The sequence below is a fragment of the Papilio xuthus genome, unplaced genomic scaffold (assembly GCF_000836235.2).
Source record: "Papilio xuthus unplaced genomic scaffold, Pxut_1.1 DF826115.1, whole genome shotgun sequence".
Taxonomy (NCBI): Eukaryota; Metazoa; Arthropoda; class Insecta; order Lepidoptera; family Papilionidae; genus Papilio; species Papilio xuthus.
This window is the reverse complement of record NW_013532534.1, coordinates 746,930-764,322: the sequence shown is the minus strand read 5'-3', so window position 1 is coordinate 764,322 and position 17,393 is coordinate 746,930. Positions and strand designations below refer to the sequence as shown.

General features: G+C 35.7%; 3 protein-coding genes across 3 annotated transcripts in view; 1 reads left to right on the top strand and 2 right to left on the bottom strand.

Moving 5' to 3' along the window:
- nompB (intraflagellar transport protein 88-like protein nompB) overlaps positions 1-4,409 on the bottom strand; it is a 10,147-nt gene extending 5,738 nt beyond the window's left edge. The window contains exons 1-12 of the mRNA XM_013319568.1: positions 4,130-4,409; positions 2,944-3,083; positions 2,730-2,856; positions 2,379-2,483; positions 2,063-2,176; positions 1,852-1,955; positions 1,657-1,766; positions 1,451-1,569; positions 1,206-1,357; positions 756-996; positions 436-670; positions 1-82 (exon numbers count right to left, since the gene is read on the bottom strand). The exon at positions 1-82 is cut by the window's left edge and continues 2 nt beyond it. Coding sequence (XP_013175022.1) covers positions 1-82; positions 436-670; positions 756-996; positions 1,206-1,357; positions 1,451-1,569; positions 1,657-1,766; positions 1,852-1,955; positions 2,063-2,176; positions 2,379-2,483; positions 2,730-2,856; positions 2,944-3,083; positions 4,130-4,342 — 1,742 coding nt within the window. The 5' untranslated portion in view covers positions 4,343-4,409. The remainder of the gene's footprint in view (positions 83-435; positions 671-755; positions 997-1,205; positions 1,358-1,450; positions 1,570-1,656; positions 1,767-1,851; positions 1,956-2,062; positions 2,177-2,378; positions 2,484-2,729; positions 2,857-2,943; positions 3,084-4,129) is intronic.
- Positions 4,410-5,375: 966 nt separating this feature from the next.
- On the bottom strand, positions 5,376-10,316 carry LOC106123529 (uncharacterized). The gene is made up of 7 exons (XM_013319921.1): positions 9,870-10,316; positions 9,084-9,254; positions 8,039-8,349; positions 7,627-7,783; positions 7,030-7,147; positions 6,618-6,751; positions 5,376-6,454 (listed from the first exon to the last, which is right to left on the bottom strand). Exons 1-7 carry the CDS (start codon positions 9,990-9,992, stop codon positions 6,353-6,355), a joined length of 1,116 nt encoding a protein of 371 aa, XP_013175375.1. The 5' UTR covers positions 9,993-10,316; the 3' UTR covers positions 5,376-6,352.
- Positions 10,317-10,912: 596 nt separating this feature from the next.
- On the top strand, positions 10,913-16,695 carry CysRS (cysteine--tRNA ligase, cytoplasmic). Its single transcript, XM_013319970.1, has 12 exons — positions 10,913-11,033; positions 11,122-11,309; positions 11,641-11,907; positions 12,384-12,600; positions 13,040-13,250; positions 13,400-13,632; positions 14,000-14,233; positions 14,320-14,455; positions 15,272-15,477; positions 15,647-15,809; positions 16,088-16,284; positions 16,456-16,695. Exons 2-12 carry the CDS (start codon positions 11,131-11,133, stop codon positions 16,579-16,581), a joined length of 2,169 nt encoding a protein of 722 aa, XP_013175424.1. The 5' UTR covers positions 10,913-11,033; positions 11,122-11,130; the 3' UTR covers positions 16,582-16,695.
- The last annotated feature ends 698 nt before the right edge of the window (positions 16,696-17,393 follow it).

The window sequence follows — 17,393 nt, the reverse complement described above, 5'->3', positions numbered from 1 at the left end:
CCCGCCGCGCCCGCCCCCGCGCGCACCCGCTGCCACCGCGCCTCCGCCCCCGACACCTCGCCGCTCTGCTCCATGCACAGCGCTACAACATCTTACCTTCTCTTATATTTGTATCACGTACATCATTCAGGGCAATCATACTGAACAGAACTTAAAGATAATACTGGGAGTATAAGTAACTACGCCCCCCACGCGCACATAAATACACTAAAATGTTACTTTGTGAACTGATCTCTTCCGATGACATAATTGTTTATCGCTATTCCTTATTCATAAATACATAAATATTAATGATTGTCTGCAGTTTTAATTTTTCAAATTTAATGGCTAAGAACCCATAAATTAAAAAACAGAAAACTTATCTCAGTGTTCATTTTAGATCAATTAAGGAGTCTCCTGCTTTTTGTCTTCAATTCAAAAACTTGAAACAGTTACCCAAGTCATGCATGGCGACGAGATCTGCGGGGTCGAGATGTGTGGCGGCCAGCAGACGGCGAGCCGCGTCACCCGCCGCCTCACGCACGCCCTCGCCCGCTCCCGCTCCGGCACCGGCTCCACCCCGCGCCGTCGCCAGCTCTGCAAGCGCGCCGCACACGCGGGCGCTGCACGAGTACGGGTCGTCGCGAGCCGCCGCCTCGCTCAGAGACTTCGCCTCCGACCACTTACCTAGCTGCAGACGTCAATTATAATACTGACATTTCAAAAAAACAACCATGGACCATTGAATACTATAATCCCATCATCAATATTGTTACCGCGTAAGCAACAAAAGCAGCGTCTGCGGAAGCCTCTGCGCGCAGCACCCTGTCGTCGTGATGCGCGCGCGCCACCGCCTTGAGGCGCTGCAACACACGCGCGCCCACTGCCAGCGCTGAGCCCCCGCTCCCCGCCGGCGCAGCGGCCGCGCGCAACGCCGCAAGCGCCCCGCCCAACTCCAGCCGCGCGCCCGCACCCCCGCCGGAGTACCCGCGGAGTGCTTCGGCACACCACGATGCGCTATTGGGCATTTTTTTCAACATAAAAGCTAGATTTAAATTTCAAATTTTCGGGGTTACCGAAGACGGTGGATGTATATAATTGGTCAATTCAATAACCTAAGGTATATTTCATTTTATTCTCTTGACGATTATTGTTCCCTTTTTCTTAAAATGCCATTTTTTTTGAAAGGTTGGTTGAAATGAGTACATTGAGATATGTGACAGTACCTGACATCATCGTCCCTGGCGGCGGGGCCGGAGAGCGCGGCGGCAGCTATCGCGAGGCAGCGCTCGGCGTGCGCGGCGGCGCGTCGTGACCATCGCGCCAGCCGGTCCCCGCGCACCACGTCACGTAGTACGCATTCGTAGGCGTCATTTTCCTAATGTAGAGCAAACAACATTTTTATTTAACAAAAATAACGATTTTCCTATAAAAATACAAGGTTGTATGTGAATAATATAAACGTACGTACGTCATCGATAGGGATATCGTGGTGGTAAGTTGCGGGCTCAACATCTAGCATGGCGTGGAAGGCGGCCTTGCCCGCTTCGGCGTCGTTCAGAGCCACAGAGCATAGCACCAGGTGCAGACCTGGTAAATATACGGTGGTATTATGTAATATTAATGTATGTAATAATTAACAAAGCAACGCTGTCTTGTTTGCCAACGCAACATTACCTGTTTGAAAATCGCCTTGCTCGTGCATAATGTGTTGGAAATTGGTAACTGCATCGCGAAATTTGCCCATACGAACTAACAGCAGACCTATATTATGCATCACTTTCATCCTACAATCAGGAAACTGTTGTAAAATTACATCTAATACTACTTACAATCAATTTTAGTATAATACATACAACATTTTTATCTTACCTCAAATCTTTTTCCGCTGTAGGGGTTTGATCTAAAGCCATTCTGTACAGTTTCAGTGCTTTAGGATGTTCGCCCATTTTGAAGTAAATGTTGCCCATGTTCACCTGGTAACAACGTAATGACGTCAATCGGCAAAAAAAATTAGCGTAGGAAATAAGTTCCATATTTTTCCGCAATATGGCGAGAATTCGTGGGTAAGCGGATACATTACCTTAAGTCGATTGGCGTGAGGAAATAATTTATTTCTCGTCAGCAATTGGTATGTATTAAGAGCTTCTGTGTACATTTCGTTGAGGGCATATTGTCCAGCCAGGTTGCATAAAACCTTAAATTAAATACACAGATTAACAATAATGTCTACAAAAATGTAAACAGTAAGAAACTGTTAACTAAACCTTTCTGAATTATTCATTTTTATTAAAGTCGGTAGACCTTCTCCAAGTGTTAGATTTGTAGCAGTTGATACATTTTGGTAGGTTCTTTAACCTTTAAAATAAGTGCAAATAATTATATAGACAAAATTGTACCGCAAATGTGAGGTCTAAATTATGCGTGTCGCCCATGTTGGCTTGCTCTTGCATTCGTATCAACTGACGCTCCAACGCCGACGCCTCTTGCGCTTTTGACAACGCCTGTAATTTTATAATATTAATATATTTCTTAGTTAAGGTACTTATTCTTATTATGGACCACGGCTTAGCTGATTTATTCATCAACTCTTACCATGATTTTCATTTATCAAACTCCAAAATCAATCAATCAAATTTAGAACAGCTAGTAGCTACATTAGATAGCCTGGACAGTTTGGTAAATAAAGAATACAATAGTTAATGTTAGCCAATATAAAAGTTTACATTATTTTAACTTGTAATACTAACTTGAGCTAAGTCATATTCTCTTTTTGAAGCCGCTTCATCGTCCTCCTCCCGCCTTGCGCTCATCATGCAAGATTCCTCAACTAATGTCATTATACGTCGCTCCATTTGCTGAATTTTGTCTTCAATGCTAGAATAGTTACATAATTATCAAGTAAATAAATTTTTATTCAAACAGCTTTTAATGATTTCAATGAGAAAATAAAAAAATTGTAACCTGTCTTCCCGACGGTCATCTTTCAATGGCGTATCTCTAGTCGCGGATGTGTATCCGGCCGCTCGTAGCGCAGTCATGGGCCGCGTCGCGGTGCCCGCTCGGGACGACCCGCGGATTCTGCCCGTGCCCATACCAAATGCCTAAGAATTAAACAGAATAACGAACACTTGATTTTATTGATTAATGATGCAGGAACGAAAATTTTGAAAATAATGTACAGGAAAAAAAGTTGACAGTAACAGTAGGTAGTTACAAGAAAATTGGGTTAGCTTTTTATGACGATGTTTTATAACCAGCCTTTAGTCATGTTAAAATCTTTTTTCGATAAACGATGTAGTTTACTGCTACATATCAAATTAATGAAATTTATTTCACACTTCTTAGACTTTCTTTTGAGAAAATGCTAATCTATGCGAGGCTTTTAGCATCAAAACTTACCTTTAAATTCGTTAACAATTCCTATTTTATGATGTTGATTATTTCGGAAATGAGATTTAATAGCATCGTAAATATGTTTTGTTTGATGTTTACAGATCGTTGTTTTAGTAGCTACAGTTCGTATTTGTGAGCCATACATTATATTAGGTCACGGTTTATCAGTTGCATATTATCATGTTTTGAATCCTTTTCTTACTACACACGCACTTAAAAGGTATATGATGACGTAACTCTATCAGAGTTTTCTTGTTTATAATACGAGTATGTCAGGCGTACAAGTAAGTAAGAAAACTTTATCATTAGTATTTCTACCTAAATTTATATTGTAAAGGCAATCAACATTTAAACGTCGAATGAATGGTTTTTGAAAGTTGTTACTTTTTAAGCAAAATAATTTAAAATACGCTTTTAATCATTCTTTCTATTTCGTGTGATAAATAAATATGAGGATACAAAGCATGCCTACTCAGAATCGAATCTTACTTCTTACTAATATTATAAATGCAAAAGTTTAAAAGGATGGATGGATGGATGCATGTTTGTTATCAGGTATCTCTAGAACCGTTCAATGGATCTTGCTCGAAATTTGGCAGTGATGTAGAACATAGTCTAGAAGAAAACATAGGCTACAATTTTTTTTTTCACGCGTATTGAGTCACGTCCGAAAGCTAGTGGTAAATAAGTGGCCCTGCTTAGCGACGATTTATATCAATTAGTTTTAATTAATCTGAATATGCCATGTTCTTACTCCTGTCCCCACGCGGCTGGTCATTTGCCTGCCGATGCCGGCTGTCCGCACAACTTGCTGGAAGGTTTGGTCCTCACGTAGCGTTCGCGTGTCCAGAGCCGGAGCCACCTCATTAAATCCACTGTACAAATCATCTTCATCGTCTATCACCAACGCAGTACGAGGCTTTGAATCGAAACCATGACGAGACGTAGTATACCGTGAACCTAACATTTTAATTTTAGCACTATTTTAAAACTTTTAAAGAACGCAGCGCAGTTATGTTGAAAAAGACATTCGTATTTCGACCAACACATTTGTTGTGACGCTGTAACCATGACAACGGTTTTTTTAATCGAGATATTTATGGTCAAAAAACCATAGATCGCACAATTATACTCTAATTTTTATCACCTTTTTTAAATTTTTTCTTTTTTTATATTATGATGTCGCGAACGTTCCGAAGTCGCCGAAGTAGCTAAGCAACCTCTTGTAGTTTGGAAAAAAAGAATTGAATATTGATTACATACAAAACCTAAAAGTAGTTTTATCTCCAGGAAAATCTCTAGATTTGGAAAGAAAGAAATGTGATTAATAGTGGCTACTGAAATAAAAAATCGGTATCACATTAAAATTTTATTGCATAATCACTAAACCTCTTTACATTCAAAGTCCATCTCATGATCGTCACACCAAAGAAACAATAATAATATAGTTTTATTAGTATCATGTTTCACTTACAATAAAACTAACTGATCTGCATCACAATACGAAGACTGTTCCAACTCTTATAGAGCAGTGCTGGTGGAAGACACTGTTTCCCTCTTCACAGCATATCATCATCCAGTAAGCCCACTCCCGATCCCATTCGTCACGTCTACATAAACATTCAAAACATCGGGTACAAAAATAAAGGCATTCTTATATGATCATTACTCATATAGGATAGAATAAACTATGTACTATACGAATCCATGATTTCAAACTCATACGCTACGAGTTGCCACAAACTGAACAAATTCATTGATTATTCGTGACCCTAGGAGACTAGCAAGAAATGCAAGTTTTAATATTTTTTGTACATTTTCACTTAGCATTAAGATAACACGACGTAAAAAATTAATAGGAAACACTATGGTTCCTATTAACAGAGATATGACTTAGATGTAAAGTTATATATTTAAACGTGTATACATATATTTTTAACAAATTCTACTGCCGCGGGCAAACACATGCACGCTGCAACATTATACCAGATCAACATCTCACCTCCTCCTCTTCTTACACGATTAATTGACGCCTTACGTTACTGCCACGAAGCATTCCGACAATACAAGTCATTTCTTACCCTTACATATGCAATCTCTTACAAAAACAAATCATAAGCAATACCTAAATGAGACATCTTTCATACTAAATACAAAAAATGACTCATTCTTTTTGACAAATGTGTGTATATCAAAAAACATAACTACACAAAGTACCTACAACTTACGGCAAAAGATAGCACCTGAAGACTCAATACAAAATTATTATTTACGCAATACAATATTTGCAAAATGTTCTTAAATTTAATGGCGAAAAGACACACATTTTACTTAACTTTTTAGACTAACATAATCTTACACTGAAAAATGCTCGTTGACATTCCGCAAACTGGCTCACCGTTGATCCAGTGAAATAATGCTTCCACACAATTACATGTCAGAAATAGTTTTAAGGCAAATCAGTACTTTTCATCTGCGGATTGATTCACAAATGTTAAACAAAAAAAAATTTTTTTTGGTTGACTTTCTACAATTAATACAATAACAACATTTCATAGCCTCTCGCTTACGAACTACGATTGTGTGTACGACTTACTAACATCAAATGATAGTTGTGTTATTCATCGAATCACCCTGTCAATATTATTGAAATTCTATGATATATTATAAACATTTTTTTGTCAGTGAGTAATAAAATATTCATTAAAATCAAATAGTCTGCGGATGTCACTCGCGATACACCGTCCGCGAGGAGCTGGCGACTTAGGGCCACTTCGATCACATATCTTAAGCACCAATGTTCCACACGATTACAACTCGGACATATCGAACCACACATTCTATGCACAACACCGAGACATGTATAAAAGATTCGATTTTGTGGAGTAGGAGTTGTCCTTACATGCTACAAATACGAACGGCTGACAGAGGAAGGGCGGAGTCGCGGGGGCGGGGTCTGGTGCGGGGGCGGGGCGAGTTAGATCTGCGTGGAGAAGCGCGGACGCGGCAGCTCGAACACGTCTCCGTGCACAGAGCGCGCCAGCGCCTTGATGCTCGCTGCAATGTCCTGCGGCTCCTCCTGACAATACAACATAAATATATTGCCTAATTCTTTTGTCCATATTGCTATCTAAATTCCACAATGTACATATAATGCATTGCACTGTTCAGACTACTAATAATAATACTTATTATATAACTTGCAAATTCTTAAAATTATTGATAGGTAAACTAATACGAACATAGTCATCAATTTCATTAACTGGTGTGCGGTCCATGGTGAAGTTGGGCACGGTGATGGGTAGCGAGCGCGCGATGTTGGCGGGCGCCATGCCGCGCGGCCGCGTAATATGGATGCCCTCGTCGTTGCTGCCTTCTGAAATTCAGAACACAGTACACATATAGAGAAAATTCTTGCTAATTATATTAAACTTTAAAAAATCACACATTTATTTGACACTATCATCATCCTCAACTTGCCCTTATCTCTACAGAAGATTTGCACAGTATGTACTATTACTACTCCTCAATATTAAAATTATTCAAGACCACAAATTAATATTTTAGTACTGGCATATTTAATTCAGTAAACAAAAGACCCAAAAAAAGAAAAATAATAGTAGGGCATTTCAAATGTTACATATTGCTACTTACGATCCGAATCATAATCATCTTGATCCGAGATCATGTTGTGCTGCGAGTCCATTCCATCCAAGTCGAAGATGTCCTCCGCATCCAGAGAGTCCTCTTCATGTGACAGCTGAGTATTCGTCTGCAATGACATTAAAGAACCTTTCAATGATATTTATCCTTCCAGGTACCTTAAATGTCATACATTGAACAAAAAAAACTACAATTAATGTCTTACATTAGTAAACAAATTCAATGGTAGTCTTAGTTGCTTCAGACATTGAATGAAAATGGCTTTTTTCCTTGAGTTGCAATTTATACACTTTCTTATTTTCTTATGTGTAGGGAAAAGAATTTGTAGAGACAGTGACATGTTATATCAAACTGATATGACATGTAGAATACATAAATAGAATAGAAAAAAATAGAATAAATGTTTATTTCTACACAAAAAAAAGAATAAATTAACTTATGACCTAATATGAATACAAAAAAATTAATAATGTTGTAAAAAGTGGCCAGCTCAGCTGATACAGGGGCGACCTCTGCTCTCCCTGTGATGGTTTTCAACAGGCCTCTTTCCTCTCACACTATTTGCACTTAACATAGATTTGAATTTACCTTAGAAATATTTTGTGGTATTTTTTTGGCATCTTTGATTGATGACAGTCTTCGTCTCTGTTGTGGAGGCAGTAGCGGTGAGGGCGGGCCGTTGTCCAGGCTGGAGTCCGTTCTCCAATTGTCGTTCTCAACGTTACGACGAGCTTTGCTTACAATACTGAAATGACAAAGTGAAAAGATTTTTAATTTGTTTTATACCATTTGTTATAATACGATCTTTATCATTATCAGAATATAATGATTTTTTTTTAATTACATTAAAAAGAATACTGAAAACATCTACAGACAAAGGTCATCGAGTAACACTAGCTGATGTCAAAGATTATTTAAACAATTAAAGGTGATGTGATTTGTATAAAGCCTCATCAATCTGTTTTTAAAATAAATAACAAACTGTTTGTATTATGCATACCTAGATAAAATTTTATGATCCCTTTGTGCCCTTTCTCTGTATGCCTCAAACTCTGCATACTTTTGATCTCTGAACTGTCGGACGGTTTCCTCTACAGCTTCCAGCTGTGACTGCAATGTCTGACTGAGCTGTTTGCTGAGTGTACCGATAGCTTGCAGTGTTGGTGGGAATGAGTTGTTTTGTTTTTTAACATTATTTGTATCAACATTCTCTTTCATTTCAACATCATTTGTCACCTCCGGCACTAGCATGTTAAATACAGGCGAGAAATTTGGTGACTTTTTCAAATTATTCACCCTCTCCAGTGTTGTCTGAAGATAGATATATGCATATTTTTAAACTTAATATCAAAATAATGACACATTTTTAATGTCAGTTTTGGTTACGTAGTAAAAAGGGTTATATTGACAAATTTGACACCTATATGCTGTTGTAGATTTTAGAGTTGTTGTAGAGTTGCATTTACAATGCAGTTTTGAACAAATTGCTTAGAAAGGATTATGTAATTACAAAATGCAATTCAATAACATTATAATTTTGTGCAATGTTAACAGTTGTTTAGTATTTCAATACCACAGTTAAAAACAACTTTGAGCAACAAATAATGCCAAATGCTACTTGTCATACCAACATTTCGCTCAATAGCTCAAACTTGACATAATTAACAACACTCACATTATCATAATTTTTAATGGAATATCGCATAAACAATGATAATACAAACACAATGAGTTTCAATTCAATTTTCTGGCAAATATTCACAAGCATGTTTAAAAAGTTTAAGTACATTTCTGATACATACTTAAAGTCTAAAAACTATGTAAAAGTCACCAATTGTAATAAACATATTCAAAATGGTTTATATAGTATAGTGTCATCAATATTATGTTGGCTGGCAATTTTACATGACAATCTTTGCAGAACATATTGGATAGTGGAGTAGGACAACCCATTGAACTTGCTTTGTCATAGTCCAAGACATGTGGTTGCGGCTAACCACGAGCTACCATAAAGTTTAAATATGTTTGAAAGCATTGCTACTTACTTGAGTTGATTTAGATACTAATACAATAGATCTGTCATGGGATATGGCATGTGTTGTTTGTGCGCAGCCGAGGCAAGACTCAATTGTCCAGCGACCAACAGACTGATGTCCCACTAGTGCTGGTTGTGCCACATGGATCTTTATTTCATTTATTGAAGATGACAATAATTTCTGAAAATGAAAATACACATTATTGTTATAAAAGTAAAAAAAACTTTTATTAGATATAATTCTGACCTGACAAAGAAATGGGAAGATTTTAAAGTTCTATGTTTCGGTATGCCTTAGACCTTTGCCAATTGAAGAAAATGCCAATTAAAGCAAACTTGCAGAGCACATTAAGTGGATAAAAACAGTATACATTATCATATACATATATGTATGTATTATTTATTTTATAAGATGATAGATCATGAGATATTTATATGTATACATATGCATTTAATGTTATACTTTGGGCATGTGCCATTAATTTGGTGAAGAAAATGAAAGTCTAATCTTTCAAAGATTTATCAATGAGATCAAAAATTATTGTTGTTATAGATTGAAGATATTACATAAGCTTCTGTTATACGTGATATTTTATCTGTTATTATAAAGCCGGAACATACAAATCAGAAAATAACCTTTGTTTATGAACGAAATTAACAGTTTACCGTAAACTACATCCATACTTTATATTTTAGATACTTAAACCTATAAAAATACGGAATCAATCACAATTAATGACACACTTAAAGCGATACTCTTTTATATTCAAGGTTAATTCATGTTTACCAAATGTACCTCACTGAAAAAAATATCTCTTTGTTCCACCGCAGATAAATCCAGTTTCCCAATATCGACATTATCTTCGATTTGCTCACTTTCTAACATAACATTTAGGCATTTGCAGACACAGAGAGCCATGTTGACTAATATTTAGCCGTAAAAGTAATCAAAACAATATAAAAGTAGACAAGAACGTAGTAAATCGTACAAAGTAGTTCAGTGGATAAACGCGTTGTTATTTATGTACAAATACATAACTACATAACTACTTGACATAGGTGTCCATATAGTATTATTATCATACACACACCACAACACCTGAGATTATCAACAAATCTTAACTATGCACTGAACTATCATCCTAATCTCTTATTTAGTACGAACGAATATAACTCTAATGCGTTAAGTGTCATAAGATTTAAATTCATTTGCGAATTTTATTTTTTAGCAACCACAATTGAGTTATAAGCTGCTCGCATTAAGTCTTTCTAAAAACTCAATTTTTATTTTGTGAGCTAAAGACGTCGATTTTTCAACCCAATTGGCATAATAAATAATAATAGATCCAGTATTCAGCAGGTTTTTAAAGACTGGCGCAATAAAGGAAAATATGTCGTACACAACAGTGGATATCGATTTTTTTGTATTGAACACTTAAGTAAAATATAATATACCTTTCTTGTAGTAAATGATAAAATATTTAAATGTATACTTTTTTAATTAATTTTTCCATATGAAGAAGTGCTTTGAAATTCTGCAATATTCGTTGACTTTTATTTCGTACGTTCTTTTATGAATATACAAATTTGCCAATTAAAGTCGCCAGTGACCTGGGTATTATAAAAGATTGTAAAAATGAAAGAAACGCAGCAACTTAATTTTAAATAACGATTACTAAAAGCGAAATGGACCTACTGACCAATTAATGCCTATTCAAAGAATCAGTTTGAATATGTTTGAAGAAGGATCTGAAGGAAGGATTTAGTCCGTGGTTTGGCCATAGCGTTTTAAATTTGAATATAAAGTGTTACTTGGTGTTACTGTCATATTGACAAATGTCAATGTCAATGTGTCGGTTGCACTTGCAATGCAAGTAAGTTTATCTCGGAAATTTTATTATTTTATACGTGGCAATTGATTTACTCATAGTCTCATAGGGTTTACCTTGTCCTTATAACCGTAAGTATTCTCTTTACGTGCAAATCGAGGTGAGAATTTCAGTTAAAATTTAACAGCTTTAAGTTTAGGTTACGTTGAAATTTTTCAGTGTATAAAAATGTCTAAAAGATCTCAACCTATCTGGTCCTCACCCTCGGCGGCGGAAAGACCTGTGTTAAAACTATTCAACAGTTTAACACGACAGAAGGAAGTATTTGTTTGCTCTAAAGGAAATAAGGTTAATTGGTACAGTTGCGGGCCAACAGTGTATGATGCCTCCCACATGGGTCATGCCAGGTATGCTATAAACGTACTTAAATACAGCCACTATTGCGGGTTCAGAAAAAAGTTCACAAAAATGCCACTATTATTTCATTGTCATTTGAAAAAATTGATTGTTTATTACCCTCTAAATTTTGACTAAAATTCGAAACAATTATCAACATATGGTTGTATCATCGTGCGTGTGTCGCGACTGGCTAAGAGTGGATTATATTATTCTCATTTGTTTCCTCTACTTACACTTTTGAGAAACATGTATGGAAATTAATATTTTGTAACCATACGGATTACTTTTTAGCTATTTCATAAACATTTTATTTTAAAAACAGTATTTATTCATTTACAGGTCATATATATCTTTTGATATATTAAGAAGAATTATGACAAACTATTTTGGATATGACATATTATATGTTATGAATATTACTGATATTGATGATAAAATAATAAAAAGAGCAAGACAGAATTTTTTGTATGATAAATATATAAATGAAGCTAAACCTCTAAGTGACACAATAGATGATGCAACATCTGTTGTAGATTACTATGAGCAAGTGGTCAAAGACACCGGAGACCCAGTTAAAAAGAACACTATGCAGAAAATGTTAGATAAGTAAGCAGTTTTATTTATTGTTACATAGAAATATATATTTATTGGTAATAAAATTACAAGTCATTACAAACAAATTGTTAAATCCAAATAAGAAATTCATAATATCATAAGTATGAACCATTGAAGTTTTAACGAAATGGAAAAATATTTCTGGATACAATCTTTGATATAAATGATTGACTTATTTGACACATTAACTATAAAAATATCAGTGATTTTCAAAATGACAATGTTGTTTCAAATAAAAGGGCTTTGTCCTGTTCCAACACAGTACTAATAAAGAGAGCAAAGTGAATAAATTGTACATTAATTCCTGAAAGTATTGTTAAAATAATAAAAAAATATGTCTTTCCCATTGTATACTTAAGTAGTAGATTTGGTTCATTTCATTTCAATTTATTGGACATATTACTTTGTACATGACATATTTATAACAAATTATTTTTAATAAAATAAACTTGTAAATATTTTTGCAGTGTTGCATCTGCTGTGAAATCATTGAAACAGGCAGTGGAAAGTAAAAGTGATGAAGATATTATCAAAGCAAAATGTGATCTATTAAAATCAGCAAAAGATCCAATATCCGAATGGCTGGATAAAAAGCTTGGCTCTACTGTCAAAGATAATGCAATATTTACAGCCCTGCCAAGGTATTGGGAAAATGAATTTCATAAGGATATGAAAGCATTAAATGTAAGTGGCTTAAAAATACACAGTTTAGTAACATAATAATATCATATTTCATTTCATACTGTTAACTTCATAATCTTTAAGATTAGAAATGATTTTTCATGTCAGCTGCTACTTCATCCGCACATTTAAAAAAACTAGTAAGTAACCTATGTGTTCTTCTAGGCTATGTTCTTCATTATTGCCAAATTTCAGCAAGATCAGTTGAACCATTCTGTTATATGATTGTAAGTATTGTTCTAACAATCATCCATCCATACATCCAAATTCTCGCATTTATAATATTAGTAAAAAGTAAGATTGCTTAAATTCCGAAATACTTGCATATTTGTAAATATTGGAAATGACAAAATTGACTTAGAGGCAATTTACTTAATAAAATGTTTATTATTTTTTTATCTTACTGTCACTTAAGATCTATTTTTTATGTTTATATTCTAAGGTTTTACCACCAGATGTACTGACAAGAGTGAGTGAATACATACCACAGATTATAACATTTATACAGAAAATAATAGACAATGGTCTAGCATATGAGTCAAATGGTTCAGTTTACTTTAATGTGAGCGAGTTTGATAGTAAAGAAAAACATCATTATGCACGGCTTGTCCCTGAAGCATATGGTGATACTAAATCTTTACAAGAAGGAGAAGGTAATATACTTTTTAAAATATATTTAGAATCGATCAAAGAACCACAAACCTGGTACATATTACTTATTAGGAAATTAAATATGAAAAAAAAACTTTTTTATTAAAAGTTTGATATTAAATTTAATACATCATTATGATTATTTTTTCAGGTGATCTAACCGATGACACAGTTGAGAAGCGTTCTGCCAATGACTTTGCTTTGTGGAAGAGCAGTAAGGCGGGCGAGCCGTCGTGGGAGTCCCCGTGGGGTGCGGGCCGGCCCGGCTGGCACATCGAGTGCTCCGCCATGGCGGCTGATGTCTGCGGCGACAAGTTGGACATACACACTGGTGGTGTTGACTTGAAATTTCCTCATCACGATAACGAATTGGCCCAAAGTGAGGTAATTGAGGTCTTCGTTTATGTGCCTTTAAAATTTCTAATCAATGTTTTAATATATCTTATTTATATATATAAAAATCAATTGCTGTTTGTTAGTCTCGCTAAAACTCGAGAACGGCTGAACGGATTTATCTTCAAATGATTGTTGAGGTCTAGAAAAGGTTTAAAAAGTGAGAAAAATTCGAATAATTGCCGGGAACTAATTAAGTTTTTTTTCTTTCCACACGGCCGGAGTTGCGGGCGACAGCTAGTTTTATAATAATTATTTAAGATTAACATAAATAGGTCCTAACACAGCATTCCGATTACATATACATAACCCTAAGATTACAGATTATATAAAATTTAATACAGTAGTTATATTCTAGGCACATTTTGATAAAGGTGGTTGGGTAAACTACTTCTTACACACGGGTCATTTGACCATCGCCGGCTGCAAAATGTCCAAGTCATTGAAGAATTTCGTCACAATATCTGACGCGTTGAAGAGACATACCGCGCGTCAGTTACGTATAGCCTTTTTATTACACGGCTGGAAGGAAACCCTCGATTATTCTGACAATACTATGGAAATGGCGATACAGATTGAAAAACTATTTAATGTGAGTTTGAATGCTTTTTTAGAAGATCATATTAGAAACGTTAGAACCAATGATGTTCAGAGATTCAAAGTTTTTTTTCTTAATAGGAATTCTTCCTCACTGTAAAAGATGCGTTGAGAAGTGGATATCACGAAGGTTGCGGAGGTCAGTGGGGGCAGGAAGAACAACAACTAGCTGCTAAGTTGAGTACTGTTAAGGAGCAAGTGCACGCTGCATTGTGTGGTATGTTTAAATTTTATAACCTTGGTTCTTGTCAATTATAGCTTGTGTGTATTTTTTTAACAAATAAAATTAATACTACTGTTATTTCCCGATTGGTATAAGGGTAATGTACAGTCAGCGTCATATAGATCGTAACAGACAAGATATGCAAAGATATAGGTACATCAAAAGTAATCAATTATATCGGTACAACAAAAGTCCTCAAATTAATAGATACATTCACCGTGCTCAAAAACATCGGTACATACACAGCGTCAAATATATGAGTACATTCAAGGTGCCCATAAATATACCGATATAATTGATTACTTTTGGTGTACCTATATATTTGCATATCTTGTCTGTTACGATCTATATGACGCTGACTGTATTTTGCTAGTGTGTGAGAATTCCACTATGACTATTTGTATCTACAAATTATGTATATTTCTGTCTAGACAGAGGTGCATTCTTCACACTCAGTCGGATGTACTAATTTAAATATAACTAGTTATTTATAACTGTATATTATGTCTAGCTTGTGTAATGAATCTCGATCAGACTTATATTGTTCATACTCATAGGTGGACAGAAAAATCGTTTACTACGTTTAATACTATACTTCTAGTATTATTTTAAGTATCTTACTATCTTAGTAATATTATAAATGCGAATGTCTGGATAGATGGATGTTTGTTAGAAAGTATCTCCAGAACAGCTGCATGGATCTCGATGAAATTTAGCGTAAATGTAGAACTTACTATGGAAGAACACAGAAATTACGTTAGTTTTATGGCCACAGCTTGTTTTATATTATAGTATTGTGTACGTTTCTAGACAACATCGACACTCGTAGCGCAATAGACGCGCTGCGGGAGCTGGTGACTGCATGCCACGTGTACTTGCGTGTGACGCCGCCGCGCCCCGCCCCGCTGCTGGCGGCGGCCGCGCGCTACGTCACAGACATCCTGCACTTGTTCGGTGCAGTGGAGGGGCCACGCGGAGGGATAGGCTTCCCTGTTGGAGATGCTGATGGACTCGGTGTAAGTTCACTTGTAAACAAAAGCAAATGTTTAATTGTCCTTTTCTCCTGTTCTAGTTTTCTATGTATAGATTATTCCTCATAGTACTGTTAAAGGCCGTTTTTTTCACTGTTAGGTAGATCTAGTACATTCTTAATGCTATGTTATGAATGTAAACCAATGAATGTAGTTGGAAGCGGCCGTGATGCCGTACTTGGAGGCGCTGGGCACGTTCCGTGCACAGGTGCGCGAGGCAGCGCGCGCAGCCGCCGCCACCGACGTGCTGGCGCTCTGCGACGTGCTGCGTGACAGCGTGCTGCCCGAGCTGGGCGTGCGGCTCGAGGATAGAACTGGTCAGTTGTATCACATTTATTAAACAAAGCTTTACAAACAATCAATAATATAGCACAGTGGCCTAATGTTATTTTTTATATGTCGCTTTATTTTGCTCTCAGTATATTGGTGGATTAATTTTAGTTTCAATATCTTCTACGTAGTAAACATTGTAATATGTTGCGTTGGACACTGTTTGAATGTCCTTATTTAGTTGTATTTGATAATTACTTGCGATTTACATGTAGTTTTAATATTTCAAAAAGAAGTCTCATCTTTAACTTTGGATGTATTTTAGATCGCACCGTCGTCAAATTAGTGAGCAAAGAAGAATTAATGAAAGAAAGAGAAGAGAAGAAGAGAATAGAGGCAGAGAAGCAGAAGAAGAAACAAGAGTTATTAGAAGCGCAGCGCGCGAAAGAAGAACAGAAGAAAATACCACCTAGTGAGATGTTTAAACGAGAAGCAGACAAATACTCAAAGTTTGACGACAAGGTCAGTTTTCCTTTTTCATATAAAAAAGACCTCCAAAATTTTTAACTTGTTATAATATTTAAAATTAAAAAAATATTTACATGCTTCTAAACATTTTACTTGTAATATGCAGAAAGAGTGAAATGTAAGAGAAATGTAAGATGGAATTACCAATTTAAACGTATTTTGCAGGGTCTTCCCACTCATGACCACGAAGGCAAAGAATTGAGCAAAGGGCTTCTAAAGAAGTTGCAGAAGCTGCAGCAGGCGCAGGAAAAGAAATACAACGAATACTTGGCCTCGCTCAACACCTGCTGATGACATAGTTATGTATTTATTTGTCTAGGGAAATAACATATGCGGTACTCGAGTTGGCACGTGGAGCGCAGGAATATGTTCCCGACGTGTCAAATTCATTGCAGGGTACCATAATTCCGAATCTGCATTTTTAAAAGAAATGGTTTAATTGTTGGAGATATACAAAATACTTAAATTTCGATATTTGTCATCCAATTATTTATAAACTGTAATATAATATTTTTTATATGTTCGAAAAAGATTTTAAGCAATAGTATTTCATCGTATTTTTTTTTCATTTTTGTCTGAATCTAGAGCTTACATTGCTACTTCATTTGAGATCTTGTTTCCAGTATTAGTAAGAGTAATCACAATGCCTTTATGTATTTTAACAAAGTAAAGACCAATGTGCTCAAATCGAATGGTCCTAAAATGCTTTTCTAATTTATTAAAATAAAGAATTTAATTGAATTCTTGCTTATTTTATTTTAAACTAGCTAATGCCCGCGACGTCGTGCATTCGACGCGGCATTAGTAGCCTATGTGTTCTTCCCGACTGTGTTCTATATGTATACCAAATTTCATCGAGATCCGTTATGCCGTTCTGGAGATACCATTAAACAAACACCCATCCATCCATCCTTCTATACATTCGCATTTATAATATTAGTAAGATAATCCCTATACAACAGTTACTACATAAATGGCACAGAAAAATGAGTGAACATATAAACCAAGAGACTTGTGGTAACACCTGGGACCTGTGTTGATACTTATTTTTTTAGTTCCGATAAAATAATTTAAAAAAATATATAAAAACTATTAAATTGTCA

Bases quoted from the DNA above. Each gene is read 5' to 3' on its own strand.
- LOC106123529 (XM_013319921.1), bottom strand. From the start codon at position 9,992: ATGGCTCTCTGTGTCTGCAAATGCCTAAATGTTATGTTAGAAAGTGAG. The intron at 7,148-7,626 runs GTAAATTCAAAT...ATGTCATTGCAG, and splicing joins TACCACAAAATATTTCTAAG to ACGAATACTCAGCTGTCACA. The intron at 6,752-7,029 runs GTAAGTAGCAAT...TCTGAATTTCAG, and splicing joins AGATGATTATGATTCGGATC to AAGGCAGCAACGACGAGGGC.
- CysRS (XM_013319970.1), top strand. From the start codon at position 11,131: ATGTCTAAAAGATCTCAACCTATCTGGTCCTCACCCTCGGCGGCGGAA. The intron at 12,601-13,039 runs GTAAGTGGCTTA...TTATATTCTAAG, and splicing joins AGGATATGAAAGCATTAAAT to GTTTTACCACCAGATGTACT. The intron at 15,810-16,087 runs GTCAGTTGTATC...GATGTATTTTAG, and splicing joins GCGGCTCGAGGATAGAACTG to ATCGCACCGTCGTCAAATTA.